Source organism: Vulpes vulpes, chromosome 15 (genome assembly GCF_048418805.1).
Source record: "Vulpes vulpes isolate BD-2025 chromosome 15, VulVul3, whole genome shotgun sequence".
In the NCBI taxonomy this organism is placed as follows: domain Eukaryota; kingdom Metazoa; phylum Chordata; class Mammalia; order Carnivora; family Canidae; genus Vulpes; species Vulpes vulpes.
The window spans coordinates 3,732,530-3,759,277 of NC_132794.1; the positions used below are offsets into that span (position 1 = coordinate 3,732,530).

The 26,748-nt window shown below is 50.5% G+C and overlaps 1 protein-coding gene across 6 annotated transcripts; it reads left to right on the plus strand.

The window, feature by feature from the left end:
* The first annotated feature begins 1,048 nt into the window (after positions 1-1,048).
* On the plus strand, positions 1,049-20,480 carry ZBTB21 (zinc finger and BTB domain containing 21). Of its 6 annotated transcripts, XM_072739955.1 has the most exons (4): positions 1,110-1,218; positions 11,717-11,858; positions 13,035-14,626; positions 15,227-20,480. In XM_072739955.1, the coding sequence occupies exons 3-4, from the start codon at positions 13,048-13,050 to the stop codon at positions 16,219-16,221; spliced, it is 2,574 nt and encodes an 857-aa protein (XP_072596056.1). In that variant the 5' UTR covers positions 1,110-1,218; positions 11,717-11,858; positions 13,035-13,047; the 3' UTR covers positions 16,222-20,480. The 6 variants fall into 6 exon arrangements, with proteins under 6 accessions (XP_072596055.1, XP_072596054.1, XP_025839145.2 ...); XM_072739954.1 differs by lacking the exon at positions 11,717-11,858 and having other exon boundaries at positions 1,049-1,218; XM_072739952.1 differs by having other exon boundaries at positions 1,100-1,218; positions 13,035-20,480.
* Positions 20,481-26,748: the final 6,268 nt, after the last annotated feature.

Genomic DNA, 26,748 nt, shown 5'->3' on the forward strand with positions numbered 1-26,748 from the left:
CACTCCCCAGGGATGCCCGGGGGGGGGGGGGGGGGGGGGGCTCGACGGTTGAGCCCCCGTCTGCCTTGGGCTCAGGGCGTTACCCTGGAGTCCCGGGATCAAGTCCCACCTCGGGCTCCCTGCACGGAGCCTGCTTCTCCCTCTGCCTGTGTCTCTCATGAATAAATAAATACAATCTTAAAAAAAAAAAAAATCAAGTGATTAAAAACACACACACACACACACACACACACACACACTCCGCAAACATTTCATCAATTCTCTTAACCGGGGTCATGTGCATCAACTCAGGTTTAAAAGATTCAATTAGGGGCCACCTGGCTGGCTCAGTCTGCAGAGCCTGTGACTGCATCTCAGGGCTCTGAGTTCCAGCTCCTGGTTGGGTGTAGATTCTGGTCAAGAATAAAACCTTTTTTTAAAAAAAAAAAAAAATTTTTTTTAAGATCACACTACAAAAATTAATAAGGGCATTTGGAAAGTATCCACCACGGCTTAAAACCCTGAACTTAGGGACGCCTGGGGTGGCTCAGCGGTTGAGCGTCTGCAGTGCGCTCGGGGTCGTGATCCTGGGGGTCGGGGATGGGGACCCTCGTGGGGCTCCCTGCACGGAGCCTGCTTCTCCCGCCGCCTGGGCCAGGGCGTGTCCTAAAACCCTCGCTTTAGGGGGCGACCTGGCGCCCCTGCAGCGCCCTGGCAGCGGCGGTCCCGGGCCGGCCCGCGGGGTGCAGAGGGCTGGCGCGGCTCGTGCAGGAGCTCCCGCAGCCCGCGGGCCATCGCAGCAACAAAGTTAGGGACCCGGGGCCACCGGAGGAGGCCGCGAGACCCATCCCGGGGCTCGGCCCCGCGGCGGGAGCACAGGTGCGCGCGCCAGGTCCGCTCCGCACGAGCCGCGCCGCCCGCGGGCAGCCGGAGCCCCGCCTCGGGCCGGCCGGGGGCGCGCGGGGCGCGGAAGGGCGCGGGCGGCCGCCGCGCTCCCCGCGGCCCCGCCCCCGCCCGCCCCCCGGGCGCGGCGCACCTCCCTCGCCCCGCCCCCCGGCGCCCGCCGCCCAATCACAGCGCCGCGCACGTGACGAGCGCTGCCTGCGATGACCTCATCCCTGGTGTGGGATGACGTCAAATTCAAGATGGATGGAATCACAGCGGCAGCGGCGGCTGCGGCGCGCGCGAGCCGAGTGTGAGCGGAAAGGGGCCCGGCGTCTGCCTCGGGGCTGGAGACCGGTGAGTAACCGTCACGCCCCTCGCCCCGGGAGAACTGCGGGGCCCCGTGGGAGGCCACAGCCTCCTCGCAGAGCGCGGCCTTTCCTGACGTAACTCTGAGGTGATTTCTCTCCTCTTTTTTCTCTCCACCAGCGGGTTGCGGGCTCCGGGCGCTTCTGCGCGTGCGCGGGGTCCCGGCGCTCACCGAGCATGCCCCGGGCTCCCACGTAGCCGCTTGTGCCTTCACACTGCGCATGCTCCTTGCCCGCACTTGGCCTCGCCCTCGCCAGTGCGCATGCTCGGCCCCCGGCGGCTCTTCCTCGCGCGGCCAGGTGCCCCCCTGGGCCGGACGTGCCCGGCCTCGGCGCGCGCACCTGCGCCCAGCGGTTGGGACGCCTTCCGGCCGGCGGAGGGCGCGTGCGCCCGTCGGGTGCCCGCGCGGGGGGCCCGGCACCTGCAGCGGCCTGCGCCCCGCGGCCCGTCGGTCCGGCTCCGGGGCCGCCGCACCCGCCTCCCTGGCCGGCCCGCTGCGGGACGCGTGGAGCCCGGGGCGCGCCCCTGCCCCTCCAGGACCCCTGCAGGACCCGGCTCCCGGCGCTCCCGGCGCTCCCGGGGCTCCCGGCGCTGGCCGCAGGCCTCGGGGCTGCAGAGGGCTCCTCGCCGGGATTCCGCGGCCGGAGGCGCAGGGGGACCGGGCGGGGCGGGAGCAGCGGCCCTGGGCGCTCCCCGCAGGGACCCCCGCTGGCCTGCGGATGGCGAAGGAGTTGAGCAGCGTCCTGTGAAGGATCGCAGCGCAGGGGAGCCCTCGGCACTAGCGCTGCAGCCCGGTGGCCATGCCCTTCCTGCAAGCCCCGGGCTGCGTGCGCGTGGACCGTGCGCTTCAGCAGCACGCTTGGAGGTGGGGTGTTTGCAGAGGCTGTGGAGGCTGTGGCTCTCTCCGGGGGCTGCCGGCAGGCGTCCCCCAGACCCCATACAGTGCTGCATCCTGGGGTCCTTTCAGTGCGGGAGCTGCCCGCCCCCCCCCCCCCCCCCCCCGCTCCCACCTCTGGCCTGGGGGCATCAGCGTATTACAGCATAGACCAGTGATTGTTCATCACCGTGACCCTGAGTCATCCCCAAGGAGCCTGCGTTATGCTCTGTGCACCTTGCTCAAGAGGACCAAGTGGGTTCGTCGGTTTGGGGTTTCTTGTTGGCAGTAACTCTTAAATCCAGCTCTCCCTTCTGACGCTTGGAGTAAACTGCCCCCCCCCCCCCCCACTTTCCACCTCTAATGTCTCATTGTCATTCCTTTTAAATTTAAGTATTCCTAAATGCCGGTGTTAAAAAAGTACAAATTTGGGAGGTAGGTTTGCGTAAAAAAAAAAAAAAAAAAAAAAAGCATTCTGTTCAATTCATTCATTCAACGCTGTTTATTGAACGTGGGGTGAAAGAGAACCCCAGTCTTCAAGGAACTTACCAGAGTTTTATGGCAGAGGATTGCCCCCCCCCCCCCCGGGTGTGTAAACAAAGAGGAGTTATTGGGAGTCTCTAGGTGAGCAGATCCCTGAAGGGACAGCTGTCCCCACAGCCAACAGGGATGAGAAGAGCTGATTCTAGGGCTGTTTACAAGTGAGGTTTGCCAGGTTGTGGTGATGGGCTAGAGAGGAAAGAGGTTTCCGGGTTGGGAGAGCTGCTGGTTGGCAGCACACCTAACCAAATAAGGAATGTGTGAGGACAAGCAGATGTGGAGTAGGGGCGAGGGAAGTGGGCCGCAAGTGCTGTCCTGGGCATGCGGAGTATGCTGTGCTGGTAGTGTTGAGCAGGCACCTGCCGTCCCCCGGAGAAGTCTGAGCAGAGGTACGGACTTGGGAGTCCGCGTCCCCGTAACTGAGCCCCAAGAGCTCCTACAGAAAGCGCAGCTGCCACATGCTAAGCTCTTGAGACAGATGTTGGAGCAGTGAGGGTGAGCAGGTGCAGGTCTTGGACCTTGGGTGTGACGATTTCTCTTTACCCAGCAGATACTTTCCAGGCCCGTGCTAAGCATTGGGGATACACAGACGGAAATAAGCGGTCTTCCTTTTATGGTCTCTCGTGAGGGAAGTAGAAAAGCAGGTCACTCAGAGTACTTGTGCTGTTACTACAGACAGGTAGATGGGGTGTTGTGCTAGTTCAGATCGGACTGAGCCATTGGCTGGGGGCACAGTAACTAGAGCTTTGTAGATACAGTGACATTTGAGCTGGATCTGGCTGACAAAGTTGGCCAAGGGAGGGTAAGAAAGGTATGTTAGGTGGTGGGCATGGGGTGTACAGGTTTGTAGGGTAGATGGCAAGGGGAGTGTCCAGAGAGGGCGGAAAGATAAATTATGACCAGAAGTGTTCAGTCTGGAGAGTTTGGATTTTATCTAGGAAGTAATAGGAAGATCAATTAGTATTCCAAAAGGCAGTGATGGGACCAGCTTTACTTTAGGAAAACAAGTGAAAGGCACAATTTCCACTCCTGCGTTAAATTGGGTTACCAGGGTACAGAAGAATCAACAAATACTTATTGTCGTGCAAGGTAACCATGCAGGACATTGTGAAGAGCGTCAAAACATATTAAATAGATTTTTCATCCTTAAACAGCTCACAGTTCTGTCGAGAAGACACACAACTAACAATATCTGGCACCGTACACACGTTATGTGAATGATCCCACTCTGTAACTCAGGAGTTGAAAGGTGCTTTTCCTCATTATGAATTGAAGTAGCTAAGGAAAGTGTGTTGGTCAGCTAAGGGCTGCCAAAACAAAGCACCACGGACGGCGGGGGGGCTAAACAGGGATGTATTTTCTCACAGTTCTGGAGCCTGGAAGCCCAGGATCAGGGGGTGGAAGGGTTGATTTCTCCTGAGGCCTCCTTCCTTGGTGTGTAGGCAACTGTCTTTTCTGTCTTCATGTGCTTGTCTCTCTGTGTGTGTGTCCTTATCTCCTCCCGCTGTAGGGACACCAGTCAGATTGGATTAGGGCCCACGTTAAAGTCCTCATTAAAACTTGATCTCTTTAAAGACTGTCTAAATATGCTTGTGTCCTTATTTTTTTACCCCCCCCCCCAAAAAAAAAAATTTATTTGAGATAGAGCAAGAGAGAGAACACGAGCAGGAGAGAGGTGCAGAGGGAGAGGGAGATGCAGACTCTGCTGAGCAGGGAGCCTGACAACGGGGCTGAATCCCAGGACCCTAAGATCATGACCTGAGTCGAAGGCAGATGCTTCACTGGCTTAGCTACCCAGACGCCCCTAAATACGCTTGCATTCTGAGGTGCATGGGCGGGGTCAGGGCTTCAGTGTGTGGTGTGGCCCCCGGGAGGGGGTCACAGTCCAGCCCATGGCAGCAGGCTTAACAGAGCAATTGGATTTGAGCTGAGCTTTGAAAGATGATCAGCATCCAGGAGAGAGTGCTGGGGAGGGGTAGATGAGATCTTAGATGTTCAAAGTCTGGTGGTGGGAGAAGCGGGACGCTTGGGTTATGTCCCAGAGACACAGCATCTGAAGCAGGAAGTTATCACAAGGGAATAACAAAGGGAAAGTAAATTTAAAAAGTAGTTTGTCACCAGATTCACAGAGCCACAGAGTCTGTGCTTTTAAAATTATACATTTAATGCAAGGGAGAACCATGTATTCTTTTTTTTTTTAAGACTTTATTTACTCATGAGAGACACAGAGAGGGGCAGAGACACAGGCAGAGGGAGAAGCAGGCTCCCTGCGGGGAGGCCTCCGCGGGACTCCATCCCAGGACCCCATCCCAGGACCATCCCAGGACGGACGCTGGGATCAAAGGCAGCAGCTCGACCACTGAGCCACCCAGGTGCCCCGAGAACCATGTTTTCATTATTTTATTATTTCTTGTCGCTCAGCTAAAATGTCACATTGAGGCATTTCCTAACCATTCTTTTCAAACCCCCTAGTTCCTCCACCTGGTTGTAGCACCCTGTTTATTTCCATTATAGCGTGATCTGAAGCTACCTTTTTCACTTGTTTCCTTGTTCATTATCTGATTTACCCCGCTAGAATTTGAGGGCTTTGTGTTGGGCACCCCTGCATTTCAGGTGTGTCTAACCATGCCTTGCACATAATGAGCTCAATAAAGAAGTTGAAATCATAATAGTCTGTATGTCCAGTGAGTGTTTGAAGCTTTGTTTTAGGAAGCCCCATCTAGCAGCAGGATTGTAAAGGATGGACTTGGAGAGCCGGGCAGGAAGAATGAGTAACACTTGGAAATGTATCAGTTAGGGTCCTTTAATAACGAGACCAGAAACAGGCTAGCTTGACTAGAACAAGGAATTTATTGTAAAGACCCAGGGCTGCTCCCGAGGTTTAAGGAAGAGCTAAAGAATTGGGCCGGGAAGTACGGAAACCAAGGTAACTGGCAGGAATCGGTGTGGTGGGCACTGGCCCACTGCATTTCCAGGCCCATCTTCCGGGGAGAAAGTTTGTGGTCTGCGTGGCTTTGGTTGTGTGCCTGCCCGTTCGTTCGCCTGGGGAGAGCCGCTCATCAGACTCCTGGGACGGGGTGCTTCTTCCCCGGCCAAACCCAGGCCTCCTCCAGCAGGACTCCAGAGCAGGACAAGAGAGGCCGCACTGCTAATCGCCGTGCACGTGAGGGGCACACCCCGAAGTGCGAGAGACTGAAACCCTGGGTGAGATGGGACCTTCGGGAGGGACACTCCTGCCCCTCCTGCCCTGGAAGGATGCCCTGAGGAAAGCTAGCTTTGAAATCTGAGAAGCTTTAGACAATTTCTGCATATCTGCATTGTCACCAAGTGAGTGAAAAGCCAACTCAGCACTTCTTGTCTCCTTTGCATAGTAAAATCAAGTGGGGAGTCCGGCCTCCGTCCAGACGTGAGGGATTGGGGCTGAGCTGCATGTATGTTTACACTCCAAAGTCACATGTAGGTGCTTTGTTTTCCTGACTGGCTGTTTGCTTCCTGACGGGTTCTTTTTTCTGGTGGCGTGGTTGGGACTATGTGAGCAGTCCCCAGCATTCCAAAGGGTCGTGTGGGCCGAGTTCAGTTTCAGGTTGATGTTTTGGTTGTAAACAGACACTTTCCTATGCAAGTGGTACCATGGGCTAGTCTTGGAGCAGGTTTGGTGTATAATGTACCTTAGCTCTGACACCACCTGACTGTCAGTCTCCAGAACCAGAGAGGCCCTGAGGTTATCTTGGTCCCTCCCATCTCCCTCTCTGGGCCCCCCATTCACCCGCTGGGGCCCTTTTATCCTAGTGCTTAGCCATGCTTTGCTTTCTTCTGTGCATGTCACCAGAATGCTCCGTATTCCAGAATTGTCTGCCTTCCCTCCGTTCCCCTTAAAAATCTTAACTCCTTGATGTAATATTTTTGTAAAGAGGAAATTTGCGTGGAATTGGTTTCTATAAGACACGGATCCCTGCTTCTCTTGGCATTTAGTACCTGAGGAATTTGAGCTGTGGGTATACAATAATTTTCTGTGGTTCAGTTGTGAAGGGCTTTGTAGCCGTGCTGGGGAATTGGAACTTGAGGCCAGGGCAAGCCTTCGGGAATTTTTAGGTCCTGGCACAATCGGATGTGGGTCTGAAGACTCTGTGCAGTAGAAATGTGAAGATTGGAGCCTTCGCTGTTGTACATAGTCCAGTGAGCGGGGAGTCCCAAGTCCTCCCTGAGGTCCCCACGGTGCGCTCATCCACCCTCCCACCGCCCAGCCGAATTCACTGCTTCCTGAAATCAGTATTCTCATAGCATCGTTTGTATCCTTCATCCTATTGGGGTTTTATGTGTGTCTGCCCTGTCACGGGAATGTGTGCGACTGGACAACAGGCAGCCGGCCAGCTCACTCCTCTCCTGTCACCAGCCTCTCTCAGGATTTATAGCATCCGGAACTATAAACATTGAGGAGAGGAAGGCCACAAGGACATAAAACGTGTGCTTGCCATATACGAAGCACTACATACACGAGGACCTGGCGGACAGCCTGCGCCTTTGTTCTTCATAAAGGTCCGATCGGTAGGTAGGGCTAGCCCCATTTAACGGGGACGGGCACTACCACTCAGAGAGGCAGAGTGACCTTTAGCAGGTCACGTACCTGACAGGGGACAGAGCCAGGACTGGAGACAAATATTGATTTGAAGGTCTTTTCCATGGAGCTGTGAGTTCCATGAACTGTTAACTGTAAAGATTCTCATTTTGAAATTCCAGGAAACAACATGAAATAGGAACAATTCAGGCAGAGTTCTGGAAGATTTGCATGTGCAAGGATCCAAGCCGTGGCACGCCAGCCCTGTTTCAGAGTCTGGCTTTCCCAGGGGGTTTCCGCTCAGCTCTTTCTGTCCATCGTAAATGACTCTTCGGTCCACATTTCACCCACTTTCCTTTTAAGAGCGCCAAGGCTTTTCACTATGACTACAGTGATAGCAGGAACTCTGCAGTGATGAGTCAGGTGGAGACGAGCAGGGGAAAAGGAGTGGGGGGTGGACTCGGTGGCAGTGTGCTTTTACATGTAAGGGCTTTGCAATTTGTGATGCGCTGTCTTCTGTAAGTCAGAGCTCCTGGTTATTCACCATTGAAACATTCATGAGAAGTTGGAGTTTGATGAGCCAGCGGATTTGTGGAGGAGGAGGTACACTGGGCCACAGGGTCGGCCTTACCTGAGGGCTGAGGAGCAGAAAAAGCAAAGGGCCTGGGCGTTGAGTCCACACACCCCGCCGCCCCAAGGGTTCTGCTGAATTAGCTTGTGAAATGCGGTGGTTGTGATTTCCACCCCTCTTTGGGCCTGCATCTTTTCTTTTTATTTCTTTTATTTTTTTTAGGATTTTATTTATTCATTCATGATAGACACAGAGAGAGAGAGAGAGAGAGGCAGAGACACAGGCAGAGGGAGAAGCAGGCTCCATGCAGGGAGCCCGACGTGAGACTCCATCCCGGGTCCCCGGGATCATGCCCTGGGCTGAAGGTGGCGCTAAACCGCTGAGCCACACGGGCTGCCCAAGGGCCTGCATCTTTAATGGAACATTTTATATTTTTTAGTTAAGTTGTTAAACTCAATAAATGCACCTACCGTCCTTAAAACACAAAACTCCAAAACGTTAGTTGTTTGCAGCCAGACCAAGAAAGGGCCCAGGGTTTTTGAGTTTTAATAATGAAAAAGGTAGAAGCAAGGGCTTCAGGCGGAGAAGGGTGAGGAGCCTGCATGCCTTGCATTCGCTTTCCTATCACTCCAGACGTCTCCAGACTTTGTCCCGGGTTGCCCAAGAGGACAGAGGAGGTCCATCTCCTCTGAGGGTCTTGGGGTGGCCTTAGCTCAGCCCTTAGCTCAGCCCTCCGGGCCCTCCCCTCCGTGCAACCTGTGCTCCAGCCAACCAGTCGGTGCTCCAGCCAGCTACTCCTCCTCCGCTCTGTGCTGTCGGACCCTGCCCCTCCCCTTGGAATGCCCTTCACCCTTCCTTCCTGACTCCTGCTTGTTCAGGCCACGTCTTCTGTAGAAAGCCTCCCCTGACCTGCCTTGGAGCCACACCTGATGCCATCACCTGCGCTGCACTTGTCCCTCTGCACATGTCCCATCCGGGGCTCCATACCCTGGCGTGTGCTGACCAACCTGTCCTATACTCACTGTACGAGTCTCTGAGAGCTGTAAGCCAGGCCCCTGCTTGGCAAGCTTCCATCCTCAGTGTCCCCGGGAGCCACCTCCCAGCTTGTCCCACCGCCATCCCACTACCGGTCACTCACTGGTGCGCACCCTCCCAGTCACCTCCATCTCCTTGTCTGTAAAACAGGCTTGTGGACAGCACCCAGCTCATATGTCTTTGTGTGGATTAGAGGAGGAGGCTGGAGAAAGCATGGTGTGAGGGTTAGAGAGTGTGGCCTCTGGTGCTGCAGCCCCCAGTGTGAATCCTGCTGTGCCGCTGTTTGTGGGACCTTGAGCAGGTTACTTGACTCTCTCTGCCTGGGTTTCTCATCCCTAAAATAATCATGTTACCTGCCTGCTAGGGTTGCTGTAAATACTTAGTCAAGGTGTAAAAGTGTTGATGGTAGTATGTGGTCGAGGAAGCCCTCAAACAGTAACTGTCACTAGGTGTCCAGTTGGCGCTGGAGTGAGTGGAACGGGTGATTCCCTAGCATCGCCCACACCCGTGTGTCAGGAATTTGGTATGCGTGCCCACTTTTCACATAGGTAGTCTCGCTGATGACTAAATGCAGGGCCTAGCCAAATGAGTAGCATTTAAGCAGTTTTCAGGGACAGTGACTGTATCTCCTACAACCCACCTCTGAGTGACTTATTTTTCCTAATTCCCAAATGTCTTCATTCAAAGAGTATAGGAGCCTGGGGGTAGAAGTGGTGACTTGGAAGAAAAGCATGGAGCGTGGTAATTTGAAGACCGCAAAAGAAGGAAGCTTTTCTGAACCATGTTTTTGGTATACAGCAAGGTGCAGACGGTGTGCATTCGCCTTGCTTCATGTCCAGGGACTCGGAGATTCTCACGTGGTTTGGTCCTCACACAGCCCGATAGCCCACACCTGTGCTTCCAGGTGCCTGGTGCCTTGGTTTGGATTCCCCCAAGAGCAGATCCTGAGCCTAGGATTCAGAGTAGCTGTTTATTTGGGACGTGATCCCAGGAAACACAGGAAAGGTTGTAGGGAGAATGAAGCAAGAAGAGATCCCCGTGAAGGGCATGTTAATGGGTAGGTGTCTGCACACGGACTATCGAATTCCTGAGAAAAATCTAAACCAATTTTTCTGTCCTTCCAGCGGTTTGCACAATTCTTGGAGCTCTCCTTAACTCCTCCCCTTCCTGTCCCCTCTCGCCAGCCCATTAGAAATCCCAGTAACTACCTTTACCCCCACTACCACCTTGGTCCAGGCACCATTGCCTCTCATCATGTCTCACCCGGATCGTTGCTGTAGGCCCTAGCTGGCCTCCCGGCTTCCACCTTCCCTGCCTGCTAGGGCTATTCTCGGCAGCATGGAGACAGAATGAATCTGACCGTCCATTCCGCTTCTGGTGGAAAGCTCCTGCGGTTCGGCGTCTCCTGCCTCTCCCCTGTCATCTCCCCCCATCTCCCCCACAGCTCCCTGCTCCAGCCCTGCTGTGACTTGGGCTCCTCCCTCTGCTTGCAGGGCTCCTTGCCTTCTTCAGACCTTCTCAAGTGGCAGTTTGTTGAATGAGTGAATGAATGAGTGACTTGCGAAATTCTGGTACAGTTTGTAGTGTGTCCTAGGTGCTCGGTAAATGGCAGCAATTTCTGTGTTCTCACTTAAAGTCTCTGGTGGCATTGTGTGGTAGCTGCTGTGGTCCCTGTCTTCCAGCGACAGAAACTGAGCCTCAGAGGTTGACTAGCCTACAGCACTGACTTTCACCATCTTGACCCAGACCCCAGGACGAGTGCATTGTGCATGCTCACACATGTGGATGTGTGCTGTGCTGACCCTGGGTCGCAGGAAGGAGTGCATCGTGCGTGCTCATGCGTGTGGACGTGTGCGCATGTAACTGAGACTGATGTTTCACGAGGTCTCAGCCTTCCTGTGTTTGAGGCATTCTGACTTTTTTTTTTTTTTTTTAAGATTTATTTATTTATTCATAAGAGACACAGAGAGGGAGGCAGAGACAGGCAGAGGGAGAAGCAGGCCCCATGCAGGGAGCCCGAGTGGGACTTGATCCTGGGTCTCCAGGATCACGCCCCGGGCTGAAGGTGGCGCTACACCACTGAGCCACCTGGGCTGCCCCAGTTTATGATTTTGATTACTAGTTTCAAACCACTAAGTTGATTGTCAGAAACCCTTTTAAAAATACTTGTCCATGCTTTTAATTTTGCATCTGTCACTTTTCCCTGTGGCAACATCTGAACTAGGTTTCTCAAAATTATTAGCACTAAAAACAGTGTTCAGTACACAGCTGAGTTGTAAATGTGGCATAACAAGTCATTTCTTTCTCTGCTGATCTTTGTGAAAGATGGCAAGAGGGTGCATAAATAAATGCATGATCGTTGAGATGTAGTAGGATTAAGGGGAAAATTAAAATGGCTAACAGAAAAGGAAGGGGAAAAGTCTCTATTAAGCAACTGCAAAGAGAGGAATTAAAATTTGCCACTGATTCGAAATGACAGTGGGCAGCAATGAGCAGAACCTCGGGGCATGTGCTTGGGGCGTCATCCCTGGAAGCAGTCATGTCTCTGAGCCCATTAAATTGTGGTTGTTTTTTTTGTTTTTTTTTTTTGTTTGTTTGTTTTTTTGAGCCCATTAAATTGAATCGGCACCATAGCGGGGAATCAATAATAGGAAAGAAGTTTGTGTACCGTGCTTGATTATTCCAGGTTGGTGGCCTAGCAAACCCTCCTTTGTGGGCTGTTCTGAAGAGCCCGCCTGCTGGTTGACCAGCAGAGGCTGATCCTTTGAAACCAGAGGAGAACTTGCCAATGTCCTGGGTTGAGTGCATTTTCAACCTGCCCTCTAGAGAAAGATAAAACTGTCACCGATAGTCTTAGTTACTTTGAATCCATTCAAAAGTAAACGTCATAACTGTTTTATTATTTTTCTAGAGGGAGGGAGAGGCAGAGGAAGAGAGAGAGAATCTCAAGCAGGCTCCCACCCTGTGCGGAACCTGACAGGAACCCACGACCCTGAGATCATGACCTGAGCCGAAATCAAGAGTCGGACGCTTAAATCAACTGAGCCACCCAGGTGCCCCTAAATGTTGTAACTGTTTTAAAGGGATGAGGTGTTACAGTAATGGAAGCCCCAGGGAAGGGTCAGCTTTGAAGAGTCCAGCGTTGTCTCTGTGTGAGGTGGCTTTCTCCTCACTGAGAGCATGGATGGCATTAATATGGACCCTTTTCTTTGATACTGAATTACACGTTTGCCAGGTATGAGATGCTGGCTCGTCCAGCCCTTGCAACAACCGCAAAAGGGAGGCGCAGTCATCCCACCCATTTCAGGCGAGGGCCGTGGCACTCAGCCAGGACGGGAAGCAGCCTCTCACACCCGCGTCTCTGCCAGAGCCTGCACCCAGCCACCAGGCCTTCACATCTCAACCTCAGATTGGAACAGAATCGCAGTGAGATCTCAATGCAAACCCCTTAATTTACCATTAGTAATAAGTGAGTTTAGATCGGGACACAGTTTCCTCTGTGCTATTGTTGAAAACGTGATTTGGTAAGAAAATAGTATTCAGGAGATTATAAGGTGGTTAGCATAAGAAAGAAACCAAGCTCTTCTGTTGTTGAGCTTTCTAACTTTCACTAAACACTGTGACACAGTAGTGATCAGTGAAATTTTTCTCTTTGCAGATTCTTCCCTATTTTTTAAAGGTCTAGTGAGACACACATACCGCACCCCTCGCCCCGACACACACACCCTCTTTGCAACCCAGTGGTAACAGTTCACGTTGTGGATAAGTATGTCCAGTGATAAGATTGACTTCCTTTCAGAATTACAGACTCAGGAGCTTCGATTCTTCATGCTTCCTCTCTGAACCAAGAGAGATAGAACCAAGCATCAAACGGATAAGAACCCTAGATAGCAAACCTTTTGTTTCAAATCATGCTCTTCTGCACAGCTGCTGAGTTCCAGCGGCTCTCTGCTGGTGTGAGAATACCTGGGTCACGGTCTTCGGTCCTGAGACTCCCCCTCCGCCGCGGTGGGGACCAGTGCTCTCCAAGAGCCCCGGGACCGGCTGGCTGCTGTTTGCCATGTTGTTCAAATAAGATTGTTGGCCCACAGAGCTCGTGTCTGCCTATGGTCTGCTCAGGACCGGCACCCGAGAAAAGGCAGCGAGTGTTCCTGCCCTTGAGGAATGCTCCGTCCCGTGGAGAGCTTTTCACCACACCTTTCGTAACAATCGTACGCTTTGTCTTTCAGGTAAGCCCTCGCGATGGAGGGGCTGCTGCATTACATCAACCCGGCACATGCCATCTCTCTGCTGAGTGCGCTCAATGAGGAGCGCCTCAAAGGACAGCTGTGTGACGTGCTTCTGATTGTTGGAGACCAGAAGTTTCGAGCTCATAAAAATGTCTTGGCCGCCAGCAGTGAATACTTCCAGAGTTTATTCACAAACAAGGAGAATGAGTCACAGACTGTCTTTCAGCTTGACTTTTGTGAACCCGATGCTTTTGATAACGTTTTGAACTACATTTACTCTTCTTCTTTATTTGTCGAGAAGAGCAGTCTCGCTGCTGTGCAAGAACTGGGCTACAGCCTTGGGATTTCCTTCCTGACTAACATCGTCTCTAAAACACCTCAGGCCCCCTTTCCAACGTGTCCCAACAGAAAAAAGATATTCATAGAAGATGATGAAAGCAGTTCTCAGAAGAGAAGCGTCATTGTTTGTCAAAGTAGAAACGAAGCACAGGGAAAAACTGTGAGTCAGAATCAACCCGACCTAAGCCATACTTCCCGGCCCTCACCTAGCGCCGTGGTCAAGACCAGCACCAGTAAGCCCCATGTCCCCAAAGCAGCCGAGCCGCTCCACAGTCTGCCACTAGCTGACAAGAGTTGGCCGAAAGATGGTTCGGTGGGCTATGCCAAGCCTCTGGAGCACTCTGGGCCTCTGGATGACCCTTCCCGAAGCAGTTTGGTGAAAAGGAGCGCGCCGCCGCCTTCCAAGCCTCCGCAGGACAGAGAGCCGATGGACGAGAAAGCGGGTCTGAGCGGCCAGCTCCCCAAAGGCAAAGCCATAGAGCTGGCTTTGAAGAGACCCCGGCCCCCGGTCCTGTCCCTTGGAGGCTCGACGGAGACCCCCTACGTGCTAAAGGAAACTCACCGAGGTGGCGGGCCGGGTGAGGACAGGAACTTGCTGTACTACTCGAAGCTGGGGCTGGTGGTCCCGTCCAGCGGCTCTGGCTCCGGGAAGCCGGGCATCGACAGGAGCGGCCCGCTCGTCAAGAGCCTGCTCAGACGGTCGCTGTCCATGGACAGCCAGGTGCCTGTCTACTCGCCCTCAATAGATCTGAAGCCGTCCCCGGGGCCCCCTTCGGCGGCGAGCGACGTGCCGGGGGCCGTGTTCTGTGCTGTGGCTCAGAAGGCACCTGTAAAGGATTGCGGGGAGAAGGCAGCCCCCGAGGAGCGGAGCCCTGCACCCCAGCCGCACCGCCTGAGATCCTTCAGTGCCTCGCAGTCCACGGAGAGGGAGGGGGAGCCGGCCGTGACCGAGGTTCGCATCAAGACGGAGCCCCGCAGTCCCCTGGCCGACCCCTCCGACATCATCCGTGTCACCGTGGGGGACCCGGCGGCCGCCACCAGGGACCTCCCCTTGAAAACCGAAGACGACCAGAAAGACGCGAGCAGGCTCCCGGCCAAACGGAGGCTCCGGACGGACCGCAGGCCGCCGCTGAAGAAGGTGAGGGAGGACGAGCCCGGGTCCCCAGTGTCCGCAGAGAGCTTCCAGGGGGGCCCGAGCCCCCCGCTCCCCGACGGCGAGTTTCCCGATTCTGACTTGAATAAAGATGAATTTGGTGAGTTGGAGGGAACAAGACCAAACAAAAAATTTAAATGCAAACATTGCCTTAAGATCTTTAGATCGACAGCAGGTCTTCACCGGCACGTTAACATGTACCATAACCCCGAGAAGCCCTACGCTTGCGACATCTGTCACAAGCGGTTTCACACAAACTTCAAAGTGTGGACACACTGTCAGACCCAGCACGGCATCGTGAAGAACCCGTCACCGGCCTCTAGTTCACATGCCGTTTTGGATGAGAAATTCCAAAGAAAGCTGATTGACATAGTGCGAGAGAGAGAGATTAAGAAGGCCCTGATCATTAAGCTGCGGCGCAGCAAGCCTGGGTTCCAGGGGCAGAGTAGCTCCCAGGCCCAGGCCATCAAGAGGAACTTGCGGTCGCGAGCCAAAGGAGCATACATTTGTACTTACTGTGGAAAAGCCTATCGCTTTCTCTCGCAGTTCAAGCAGCACATAAAAATGCACCCGGGAGAAAAGCCCATTGGTGTCCATAGAGCCGCCAAGCCCAAAGAGCATGTCGCTCTCGAGAGTCCGGTAGAGAACAAGGAGGTTTACCAGTGCCGCCTCTGTAATGCTAAGCTCTCTTCTCTTCTAGAGCAAGGAAACCACGAGCGCTTATGCAGGAACGCAACCGTTTGCCCCTACTGCAGCCTTAGGTTTTTCTCGCCGGAGCTCAAGCAGGAGCACGAGAGTAAGTGTGAGTACAAGAAGCTGACGTGTCTGGATTGCATGCGCACCTTCAAGTCCTCCTTCAGCATCTGGCGGCACCAGGTGGAAGTCCACAATCAGAACACCATGGCGCCGGCTGAGAACTTCTCCCTCCCCGTCCTGGACCACAACGGTGACGTGGCGGCCGCCTCCCGGCCCCAGGCCCAGCCTGAGCCTGGCAAAGCCAACCACGCGGTCACTGCGAAAGATGACACCGCGTTCAGTGACTGTTCAGAGCACGTGAACTTTGACTCGGAAGATTCCTCCTGTCTGCCCGAAGACCTGAGCCTCTCTAAGCAGCTGAAGATCCACGTCAAGGAGGAGCCCGCGGAGGAGGCCGAGGAAGAGGCGCCCGAGGCCCGTGCCGCCCCCAAGGAGGCAGGCTCCAGCAAGGACAGCAGCCTGTGGCCCTGCGAGAAATGTGGCAAGACGTTCACAGCGCACAAGCAGCTGGAGCGGCACCAGGAGCTCCTGTGCTCCGTGAAACCTTTCATCTGCCACGTGTGCAACAAAGCTTTTCGCACCAACTTCCGCCTCTGGAGTCACTTCCAGTCTCACATGTCTCAGGCTACGGAGGAGCCGGCGCATAAAGACTCGGAGGCCTGCCCCGCGCCCACAAACTCTCCGTCCCCGCCCCCGCTGCCCCCGCCCCCGCCGCTGCCCAAGATCCAGCCCCTGGAGCCTGACAGCCCCACGGGGTTGGCCGAGCACCCCGCTCCCGCCACGGAGAAGCTCTTTGTACCCCAGGAATCCGACACGCTTTTTTACCATGCCCCCCCGCTCTCTGCAATCACATTTAAGAGACAGTTCATGTGCAAACTGTGCCACAGGACATTCAAGACAGCCTTCAGCCTTTGGAGTCACGAACAGAGCCACAACTGAGAGACCGACCGTCCCTCTTCGCCCGCCACGGAAGGGGAGGTGGTCTCCAGAGTTCAGCCTCAGTTGTGAAGCGTCCATAAGAAACAAAATATTTTTTCAAAGAGAATAATAAAGGTTGGAGATTGTTCCGCTTGAATAGGAGCTTGAGGTAAATTGATACTAATTAGTAATGTCCTCACTCAGCTTAGGAAACCTAAAATTGGTTGTGCTTTGGGCCTACAGTCCTAGGATGATTTGACTTCATTCATGTTGAAATTGGACCGATTTTGGTTGTTTGCATGGTTCCTCATTCCACGGTGTCAGTATAATCTTTACCCAGAGGTGGTTTTGGGTTTTGGTTTGTTTTGGGGTTTTTTGTTTTGTTTTTCTTTTTGTTTTTTAATATACTGATTTGCAATCAGTGAAATACTCTTCAAGTATTTCTTTTGATTACATCAGACACCTAAGTTCTAGTTCAATCTCGGCCACGTTCTGAAGTCCACAGCGTACCCAGAGGAAGTGGAGTAGTTTGCAACATTGAGTTAGATCTTAGGATACTTTAGCAATAAAACAATGATAAGCCTCAACTTTAATAAGTTATCCTGACACTTGATAACAATAAATATTTGGTATTTTGTGGTCTTGTAGAAATTTTTTTGTATGAAAATTGTGAGAAATTTAAATCAGCAATAGTAATACTTAGATTTTTATAAAATAACAAAAGCTTGCTCTTGGGTCATTTAATATAATTAATGATGGAAGATTTGGGGAATAACGTGAGGGTTTCTGGAAGGCCTCCGAGCCCATTTACAAAAGTTTCCGTGGCGACAGGCATCGTAATCGAAACTGCTGTGCTGTGCACGCGTGCCTCAGGTCCCAGCCCTCCCCACCGTTGGAAGGACTGGACGTGTTTGGTCTCCTCCGATTTATGCTGTCACCGGTGGGAAATCCGAGTGCATTTGGGACAGGACACAAAGGTGGCATAAGGCACTCCTTCGTTTTGAATTTAGCAGCATTAGTGGAACAAGTAAGGTTGGGACAGACACTTAGGTACCCAGGTCCCACGCTCCCGGTCAGTACAGCCGCTGTAAGTCCCGGGTTGGCGTGGACTTCCCAGGATGGGAAGCAGGGGAAAATACCGCGCCGCGGTCCCCACGCACCCTCAAGAACAGTATTCGCAGCGTACCATTTCCTGCCTCTGTTTCTGTTAGAATCTGTTGGAGTTTATCGTGGTAAAATGTCCTTAGTGCAATCATTCTGCTTTAAGTCACTGCTTTAACGTTTCAAAAACCTGTATTAAAGCACTATCAAGGGTCCAGAGTTCATTTTTGCTACCTATTTTGGCCCATGGGGTTTGGGCTGCCTTTTTTTTTTTTTTTCTTTCTTTCTATTTTGTATAGGTTATAATTAAAAGGCTTTTGTAGGTGTCACCCGAAGCTCAGCGGGTGTTTCTAAAGGGAAAACTTCTATTTCACTTGTGCAAACGAGGGGTTAGGTATGAACAAGTGGAAATAATGGTTGAAACTACAGAATCCTTTTAAGGTAGTGCTATGGATGAAGATTCCCAACTTTCTTAAATTTTTTTTTTTTTTACAAGCTATTCTCTCAAATAAAAAAAAATTACTGTGACTGAGAAATAATTTGCTGAGTACTTAAGTGTGTACCGCTGCAGCAGAAAAGAGCTCGGTGCTCATCGATCTCGTCACCTACATTCCGTGCCAGTGGTAGGAAAGACATGCTAACTTTTTATTGAAACACAAGCATTTTCATAAAAGACTAATTGGCTTTGTGGATTACAGAAACTGCATGTGAAATTTTGCCTTTTATTTTTCCATTTGGAAACTATCGCAAGTCCCAAAACATTTGAGGGGTCCCTTCCTGTTTTTGTTCTTACTTAAATCTGATGCAGAAAGGAAAATAAAATGAAGTTGCAGTAACCAGTTATTGGCCATCTTTATATTTTCTTGAAGAAATCTATGCATTTTAAAGATAGAACTAAGGCGTATGATGTTACCTGAAACATCAGCGTGGATATATTGCTCATTGAATTAATTCCCTGTATAATGTGCTGTTTCTTACTCTGAACACCTTGGCAGCTGTCGCTTCCTCGAAAGACAGTCTCCCTCAGAGTAATCCTTGCTTCTGGCTGTTAGAGTGTGTGCGGTAATTCCACGCCACACCTTACCTTGGCATTGTAAATTCAGTATCCCAGGACTTGAACCTTTATGCTACGTTTTTGAAGATTTTTTAATGATGTTAATCAGTAAAAAAAAAAAAAAAATATTTTTGATCTAAATATAGGCTCAGCGTATCTGTTAGACTTTGAAAATTGCCAGTGTTTTGTCTCGTTCACATTTTTGTCTAGGCAAGGAACATAAGATTTCGAATAAAATTTTGAACCAAAAAACATTTATAATGCAGTTCTGGTTTTTCTATTACTTTTTATACTGTTACCTTCAAAGCGTCAGGCTGAGAGAGTTTATTTTGGTGGTCAGAAAAATAAAATAACGCTTCCAAACTCCTGTGACTATTTTAAATGTTAGGAAGTAAAATAACGAAAGACACGTGAATCGCTTCGTTTAAGAATGAATCTCAGACAGCGGGCAAGCAGTCTGTGGGACGGGTTGGTCTTTTCGTTGTTAGGACTCCAGCTGGTAAAGGTATTCTTAAAAATGTTTTTTTTCTGAGGAGAATTAATGTTTGAAAATATAGAAAGCTCAGTATTCTTTGTAAGGATTCAGGATGCCTTTTTTTTTTTTTTTATGCAGTTGTGGAAAGAATGTTAAGATGTTTTAATATATTCTTTGTTAATCTGAGAACTTGCTCTCGAATCATTTTCTCGATGTGGGAGAGGGAAAGAGGAACGCCCTAAAACGCCTTTTTATCAAGGTAGGCAATGGAGGTTGCAGATAGTGTGCATTTTCTTTTATAGTAATATTTCAACTTAGCAGAATATTCACCTTTAAAACCAGTTACGGCTAGTGTGCATTTCCTGTTTTATCAAAATACACAACCACGAGTTCGACCATGACGTGGTTTTGCATTTGCCGGGGACACCTGTGTGGTTCTCGGTTTTCTGTTTCGGAGGGGATCCTTAACAGCCTTTAAAAAAAAAAAAAAAAAAAAGGCTCCAGCCCTTACTAATCAGTGGGAGTCTTATCCACACGCAGCACCCATTGGCGCTGATGAGGGTGGAAGCTGTCAGACCCGAGCAGAGCGAGCCCTTTCTTGCAGGCAGGGGGCATCTCCCTCTGCAGGCCAGCCAGCGGCCGGCCCTGGGCGGGGAGAGACAAGAAGCCACGGGCCTGGAGTCGGCCTCTGTCTCCGTGTGTGTGTGTGTGTGTGTGTGTGTGTGTGTACGGACGTGTGTGTACAACCAGAATCCAGAATTAAAGGTATCTGAATTTTCTTACCATGAAAATAATTAGATGTCACGCATAGCCGGTTTCTTTATAAATTGCACTAATTCATATTGGAATATTACAAGTCTGTTTTTTGTCCCATTTCTGATCTCTCCTTGATGGTTTTTTTTTTGTAATAATTGTGAAAAGCGTCATTATTTAAATAATGCTAATACATTTAATAAGTTCTTTAACACTGGCCTTTTTTTTTTTTTTAAAGTTTAAAAAATAGGGTTTTCTTTTGTGGCTTTAGCACTTTAAGAAGTTTTATGTTTCCATAATTGTTAATGTGCTTGTTCAGTGCTTCTCCCGTGTGTCCCCTCGCAGGGGGGGGCCCACTTCCTCGTGCGGCTGGGGGGAGACTGAACGCTCGTGTTTACGTTCCAGAGGAGGAAGCATGGGTTAGTGTCAGGTTTTTAAAGGAATTCCTTTCAGAGACCGTTGTTTGGGAACCAAAGTATTTTACTGTAAATCTTGAAAATAACTCAATTGAGTGCTCTCTAGTCATTTATTAGTGCTGTTCTCAAATTCTCCACAAAGTTATACTTTGTTAATGTTCATTTCCAAAAAGGGATAATTTCTTAATCGACATTAATCCAATACTTTCAAAGTTTTCATTGAATAACCCTTATTATGAAACAAACGTGGTTATAAGCAAATTGTGTATATTTTGTTGTCAGATGCCTTAGCGGACTAAATCATTGTTCAATTTTATTTAGGAATGAGCTTTTTGGAACTGAAAAACTCACGGTAAAATAGGATTTCTATCTAATGTTAATCCATCGCTTATTTGTATCCAATTCTGTTGTCTGTTTCCTTTGCTTAAATCTTGACTAAGAATGATTGGAGTCAATAAATTTGTACTGTATTTTGTTTTGAGTCCTGGTCTCACTGCTCTGTTTGGGACGTTGATGACGATTAGTAGCATATTCATTTCTGAAAGTACAGACGAAGGCCTTTCCGGGCGAGTCACGGGAGTGGCCGCCTGAGAGCAGGTGCTTCCCAGCGCCCGCAGCCTCTTGGAGAGCTAGGTTCCGGGGCGCCACAAGTACGTGCTCATTAAAACCTTACATCAGCAATCACGTTTGCCTTTCCACCCTTTTCTTTACCGTTCACGTTAGTCTTTGAAAGGATCGTGGGGGTGGGTGCATAAACCTTGACATCTCAGCCTAGTGGTTGATAATCTAGCTTCATTGCATCATCTTCACGGCCCCCAGGTCATCCGAACCAGGCCCTTCCTTCCGTGACCCCGGCTTCCCCCAAGAGGGGGAGCCATGCCGCAGGCATCTCCGATGACCACCAGCAGGCTGACGGCAGGCACGGAAGGAGCACGTCCCGGGCACTCTTGCTCACCGGATCCCCTAAGACCGAGGACAGCAGACTTGGGGGCCTCCGGGCAGCAGTTTTGTGATCACACCGCCCTTGAACAAACGATATAATTTTTTTAAAGTTTTATTTATTTATTTGAGAGCACAAGTGGGAGGGGCAGGGGAAGAGGGAGGAAGACTCGCAGGCAGACTCTGCAGCCAGTGTACAGCCCAATGCGGGGCTCGATCTCACGACCCCAGGATCGGGAGCTGAGCGGAAACCAAGCGTCAGACGCTTAATCAGCTGTGCCATCCGGGCATCCTTATGAATTTTTGTCTTAATCCGCTTTAGCTCTGCTACCCAATTGGCCACCAAACACTGTTTTGCTTAAAATGTTTCCTGTGGCCTTTTCTTCGTAGTGATTACAGGCCCTTTGGGGTCTGGGACTGTCGCGGTCCTGTGGTGTCCTCCCCGGTCTTGGGCACACGCTCCGGACAGTAAATGCCTGTGGTGGCCAAACCACGTTGCCACCATGCAACGTGTTCCCCAGCCAGAGGCTCTGTCTCAGCTCTGTCGAGCACGTTTTGCTCCGTGAGCTGTGACGGTTGAGTGGCGGGAAGTCCTCCTGCGCACTGTCACAGAAGCACGGTCACGCCTGGCGCAGCCCTGCCGGAGCGTCCCGCGATGGGCCGTCCCCCCATCCTCCAGGGTCGGGGCCCCTCAGTCAGTGCGTTGTCCCGCAGCACCTGTGTCACCTGCGTTACGCCCAACGGAATGCCTGAGGTCCCGTTTGGGTTCGGTCATTTCCAGGACACGCTTCCTGACCCCTTTGCCCCGCATCTCGCCGCAGCTCAACGTAGGCACCTGAGTGTACGCGTCGCCGCCCGAGAGCTGCAGCCTTGCCACCTTCTGTCTTAGCTGCCCGTGTGCTAGGGCCGCGCTGGGCCAGGGGAAGGGGCGGGTCGAGGTCTGACAGAGGAGTCCTGCCAGACGCTGCAGACGGCGCCCGTTTATTCTCAGCTGTACTAGAAGACGCCCGCTCGCTGGGTGTCCCTGCATACGTCCCCCGGATTCTCACTCAGCTCTCCAGAGCCTATTTTCATTCTTCTACGGATCCCACGAAGCCCGAGAAAAAGGACGGAAACACTCAAACGTCCGGCCTCAGATCGACGCGTCCCTTGCCCTTTGTCAACGCCACGTACTCTGGTGGCGCTGTAATCGCTCCGGGTGTGGGGCGGGCTGTGTGAGTGTCACGGGCCCGGCCACACTGCCCCTGAGCTCCCCCGGCCTGGCCGGTTGTCGGGATACACTCACCTGCCGACCCGAGAACAGTAGCAGCTGATGACTACTACTAGGAGGCGGTGGTAGTACTTGCTGCACGGGTGTGTGGAGGTATTTGTAAAGCAGCAGCAGGCCTGTGTCCCTCCCGCGCTGGGTCTCACTGTCCCCTGCGCTCGCGTCACCCAGTCCTCGTCTCCCTCGGTTTGGAGTATTGCTCGCCGTTTCCTCGACGTGCATAGCCTCGATCATTCTCGAGGATCACGGACGGTCGTCTTGCAGAGCACCCCTTACCCCGGCTTGGTGTTCCCTCCCAGGGAGCCCCCCGGTATGCATTTCTGCACCAGAAAACCACGGAAGCTACGTCCTTGCCCCTTGGTCGTGCGCGAGGCGTGCGGTACCCGCGTGCCCTGTCACTGGGGGCACTCGGTAGCATTCCTGCGTGTTTCTCCACTATGCGATCCCCCTCTGCAGCTAATAAACACTCTGTGGGGACGTATTTTCAGGCTGTGTGGAATCCTGTTTTTCATCTCAATTTTTACCCACTAATGTTAGCATGTGTTGATGGGTTTTGCCTGAATTCCTTATTATTACAATCGTTGCCAAATGGCGATTTTTCTCATACCTTCGTGCCTTCTTCACGTACCTGCATGCTCTCCACTGCAAGAAGAAGAACACGTCTGTTATTCCCATTAATTTGTTCGCTGTGTCAGTGCTGCGGACCCTGGGATGCCTCGTCTATTCAAGGGGTTGCAATCAGTCACCCTTGCTTCGGTGCTCAGTTACCCCAGGTCTAGCCAGTGGGAGCTTCGGGCTTCTCTGACCCCGTGATGCGTCCCCACCTCGTGCCTGAGTATCTTCCTACTTTCTCACCCAAGCGTTCCAGACTCACCCTGTCCTTTTCCTGCCAGAGCCCCCAAATCAGGCATTTCTCTAAGGACGCTGGTTCCCATAAGTGGAGAATGTTGTTTGGAGACCAGGATCTGATGCAAGGTGTGGATGTGCCGGGTCCTTCAGTGGACGGGCTTACAGGGAAGATTCACACACACACTGACATCCGGATGTATCCCAGAATCTTCTAGATCTATCTGGATACGGGCAAATCTGTGCGTCCACACCACCAATAGCTTCGATTCCAACCCACTGCCGGATGGTTTGCTCCGTGGCTTCCTCCCTTCCAGGTTTACACCTTCGCTCTCTGATGGTGACATCAGGCTCCCACAGCCTCAGCCTCCCCTGTGTGTAGCCAACCTCCAGACCCCCTTGCACCTGCCTTGCACACGCAGGCTGACTGCCAGCCTCAAGGGGACCTACCAGTTGGCTTTTTAACATAAGGAGAAAGGAAAGAAGACACGGAGGGAGGGAGGAAGGACTATTTGTCTCTTTTTCCCTTTCAGTTCTACCAGTTTTTGCTTGATATAGTCTCTCACTCTAATATTAACTGAATACATGTATAGGATTGATTAACTGACCCCATTATTTTGATTTTTTAAAAGATTTTTATTCATTTATTTATTCATGAGAGACACACACACAGAGGCAGAGACACAGGCAGAGGGAGAAGCAGGCTTCTCGCAGGGAGCCCAATGCAGGATTCGATCCCAGGACCCCCCGGGTCATGACCTGAGCCAAAGGCTGATGCTCAGCCACTGAGCCACCCAGGTGCCCCTATTGTTTTTTAAATGAGCTTCTTTATCTCCTGCAAAACCTACTTTGTATTAATACAACTACTCCACCTCCTTGACAAGTTTCAGCATGGTATATTTTTTCTATTCTTTTACCTATTTGTGTCACTTTATTGAGTGTGTTTCTTGCAAGCAGCATATATTTGGGTACTGATTTTTAAATCCAATCTACATCCTCTGCCTTTTTGAGATTTTATTTATTCGTGAGAGACACACAGAGAGGCAGAGACACAGGCAGAGGGAGAAGCAGGCTCCATGCAGGGAGCCTGGTGCCAGACTTGATCCTGGGACTCCAGGATCACACCGTGAGCCAGAGGCAGATGCTCAACCATTGAGCCACTGGACATCCCCATCCTCTGCCTTTTAATCAAAGTATTTAGACCATTTACATTTAACATCTTATTATTCATTTTCTACTCCTCCTGTCCATTCTGGGTTACCTTTTTTCTTTTTCTCTTCCTTCTTTTGGACTGAGTTTTGTTTTTTCTTTTCTTTTCTTTCAAGATATACTTCTTTTAGAGAGAGAGAGAGAGCACATGAGTTGGGAGGAACAGAGGGAGAGAAAGAATCATCAAGCAGGATCCCTGCTCAGCAGAGAGCCCAGCCCAGGGCTCTATCTCATGACCCTGAGATCATGACCTGAGCCAAAATCAAGACCTGGCCACTTAACTGACCGAGCCCCACAGGCACCCCTTGTTTTTATTTATTTTTTATTTTTTTTAACCCCTTGTTTTTCTTTTTAATGATTCCATTTCTCTCTTTTGTTGGATTATTAGCTATTACTTTGTTTTATTATTTCAGTAGTTATGTTACAGGTTATAGTATACATCTTTGCCTTAACATAGTCCACCCTCCAGGAATGTCACACAACCTTACGTGTGATGCAAGAACAGATGGCATAGTGTCCTTTTCTCCCTTTCCAGTCTTTGTGCTACGATTGTCAGACACTCATTTCTGTGTATAGTATAAGCCTTACAGTACATTGTTATTGTTTTCACTTTAATTTTTTTTTAAAGATTTTATTTATTTATTCATGAGAGACACAGAGAGAGAGAAGCAGGCTCCATGTAGGGAGCCCGATGCGGGACTTGATCCTGGGACCCTGGGACCATGCCCTGGGCCAAAGGCAGGCGCTCAACCACTGAGCCACCCAGGGATCCCCTTGTTTTCACTTTAGTCAACTAAGGGGACACCTGGGTGACTCAGTGGTTGAGTGTCTGCCTTTGGCTCAGGGCGTGACCCCGGGGTCCCGAGATCAAGTCCCACATCAGGTTCCCTGCATGGAGCCTGCTTCTCCCTCCACCTGTGTCTCTGCCTCTCTCTCTGTGTCTCTAATGAATAAATAAATACAATTAAAAAATAAATAGCCAACTAAATTTTAAAGCAATCCAAGCAAAGTAACAAGGAAACAGTACTTATATTTACCCATGTAAGTGTTCATTTCTGGTGCTCTTTCACCCGCAGGTCCAGGTTCCATATGCTATCATTGTCCTCTGCTTGAAGCACACGAACATCAGTATTTCCCTGAAGTGTGTGTCCACTGATGCCAAATTCTTTCAGCCTGTGTGTGCTGTAAAAGTCTTGATTTTGCCAATCCTGAGAGATAGTTTCACTGGATATAGAATTCTAGATGGTTATTTATTTTTTTCTTTCAGAACTTTGAAGATGTTGCTTCACTGTGCCTAGCTTGAATTTTTTCCAGCAAGAAATCTGTAGTCGTTGTCTTTGTTACCGTACACAGAGAGTATCATTTTTACTCTGGCTGTTTTTAAAATTTTCTCCTTATTACCAGTTTTATACAATCCGATTATGATGTACCATGGTGTAATTTTTGGGGGGGTTTGTGTGTGCTCAAACACACTTGAGTTTATTTAGTTTCTTGGATGTTTGAATTTTATAACTTTTATCAGATTTGGAATTTTTCAGCCATTATTTCCTCAATTTTTTTTCTTTCCTACCCTCTCTTTCCTCTCTTACATGGTCTCCAATCACACATTTATTAGGGCCATTTGAAATTGTCCCATAAATCACTTGTTTTATGGAATTCTTTCCTTTTTCCCCACTGCTCTGTTGCTCTGTTTCATTTTGGAGATTTTCTCTTGCTATGCTTCTAATTGACTAACCTTTGTTTCTGCAAAGTCTAATCTACAATTAACCAGCTGATGTAGTTTTCATCTCTAGAAGTTTGATTTGGGTCTCCTTTATATCTTCCATGTCTATAGTTAACATGTTCCATCTTTCCTCTAACTCCTTGAACATATGGAATACAGTTATGACAACTTTTTTAAATGTCCTTATATACTAATTCTATCATGTGTTCCATTTCTGGGTTGGCTTAAATTTGTTTCTCTTCCTCCTGACTCTGGGTAACGTTTTCTTGCTTCTTGGCATATCTGGTAATTTTTTGTTGGATGGCAGGCATTGTGGATTTTAACTTGTTGGGTGATGGGTATTTTTGTATTCCTATAACTGTTCTCAAGCTTTGTTTAGGGGACATAATTAACTTACTTGGAAACAGTCCTATCCTTTTAGGTTTTGCTTTTAAACTCTGTTAAGTTGGATCAGAACAGCATTTAATGGAGGGCTAACTTTGCCCCACTACTGAGGCAAACACATGCCTTCTCCCCAGTGCCCCATGGATTATTTCAAGCACTGTGTGAGCTCCAGGGATTGCTCCCTGCAGTCCTTTCAGGTGGTCCTTCTCTCAGCCCCAGGAAGTTCTTTCACATGTGTGTGTTCATCACTACTTGACCAAGGAGTCAAGAGGCCTCTCTCTCTGCAGCTCTTTCCTTTCAGATACTCTTCTCTCAGAGCCCTGGCCACTGTCTTCCTTGGATTCCCAGCTCTAGCTTCTCAGTGAGGGGACTACCTGATTG

Excerpts from the sequence above, each read along its gene's own strand:
- ZBTB21 (XM_072739953.1), top strand. The coding sequence starts at position 13,048 with ATGGAGGGGCTGCTGCATTACATCAACCCGGCACATGCCATCTCTCTG.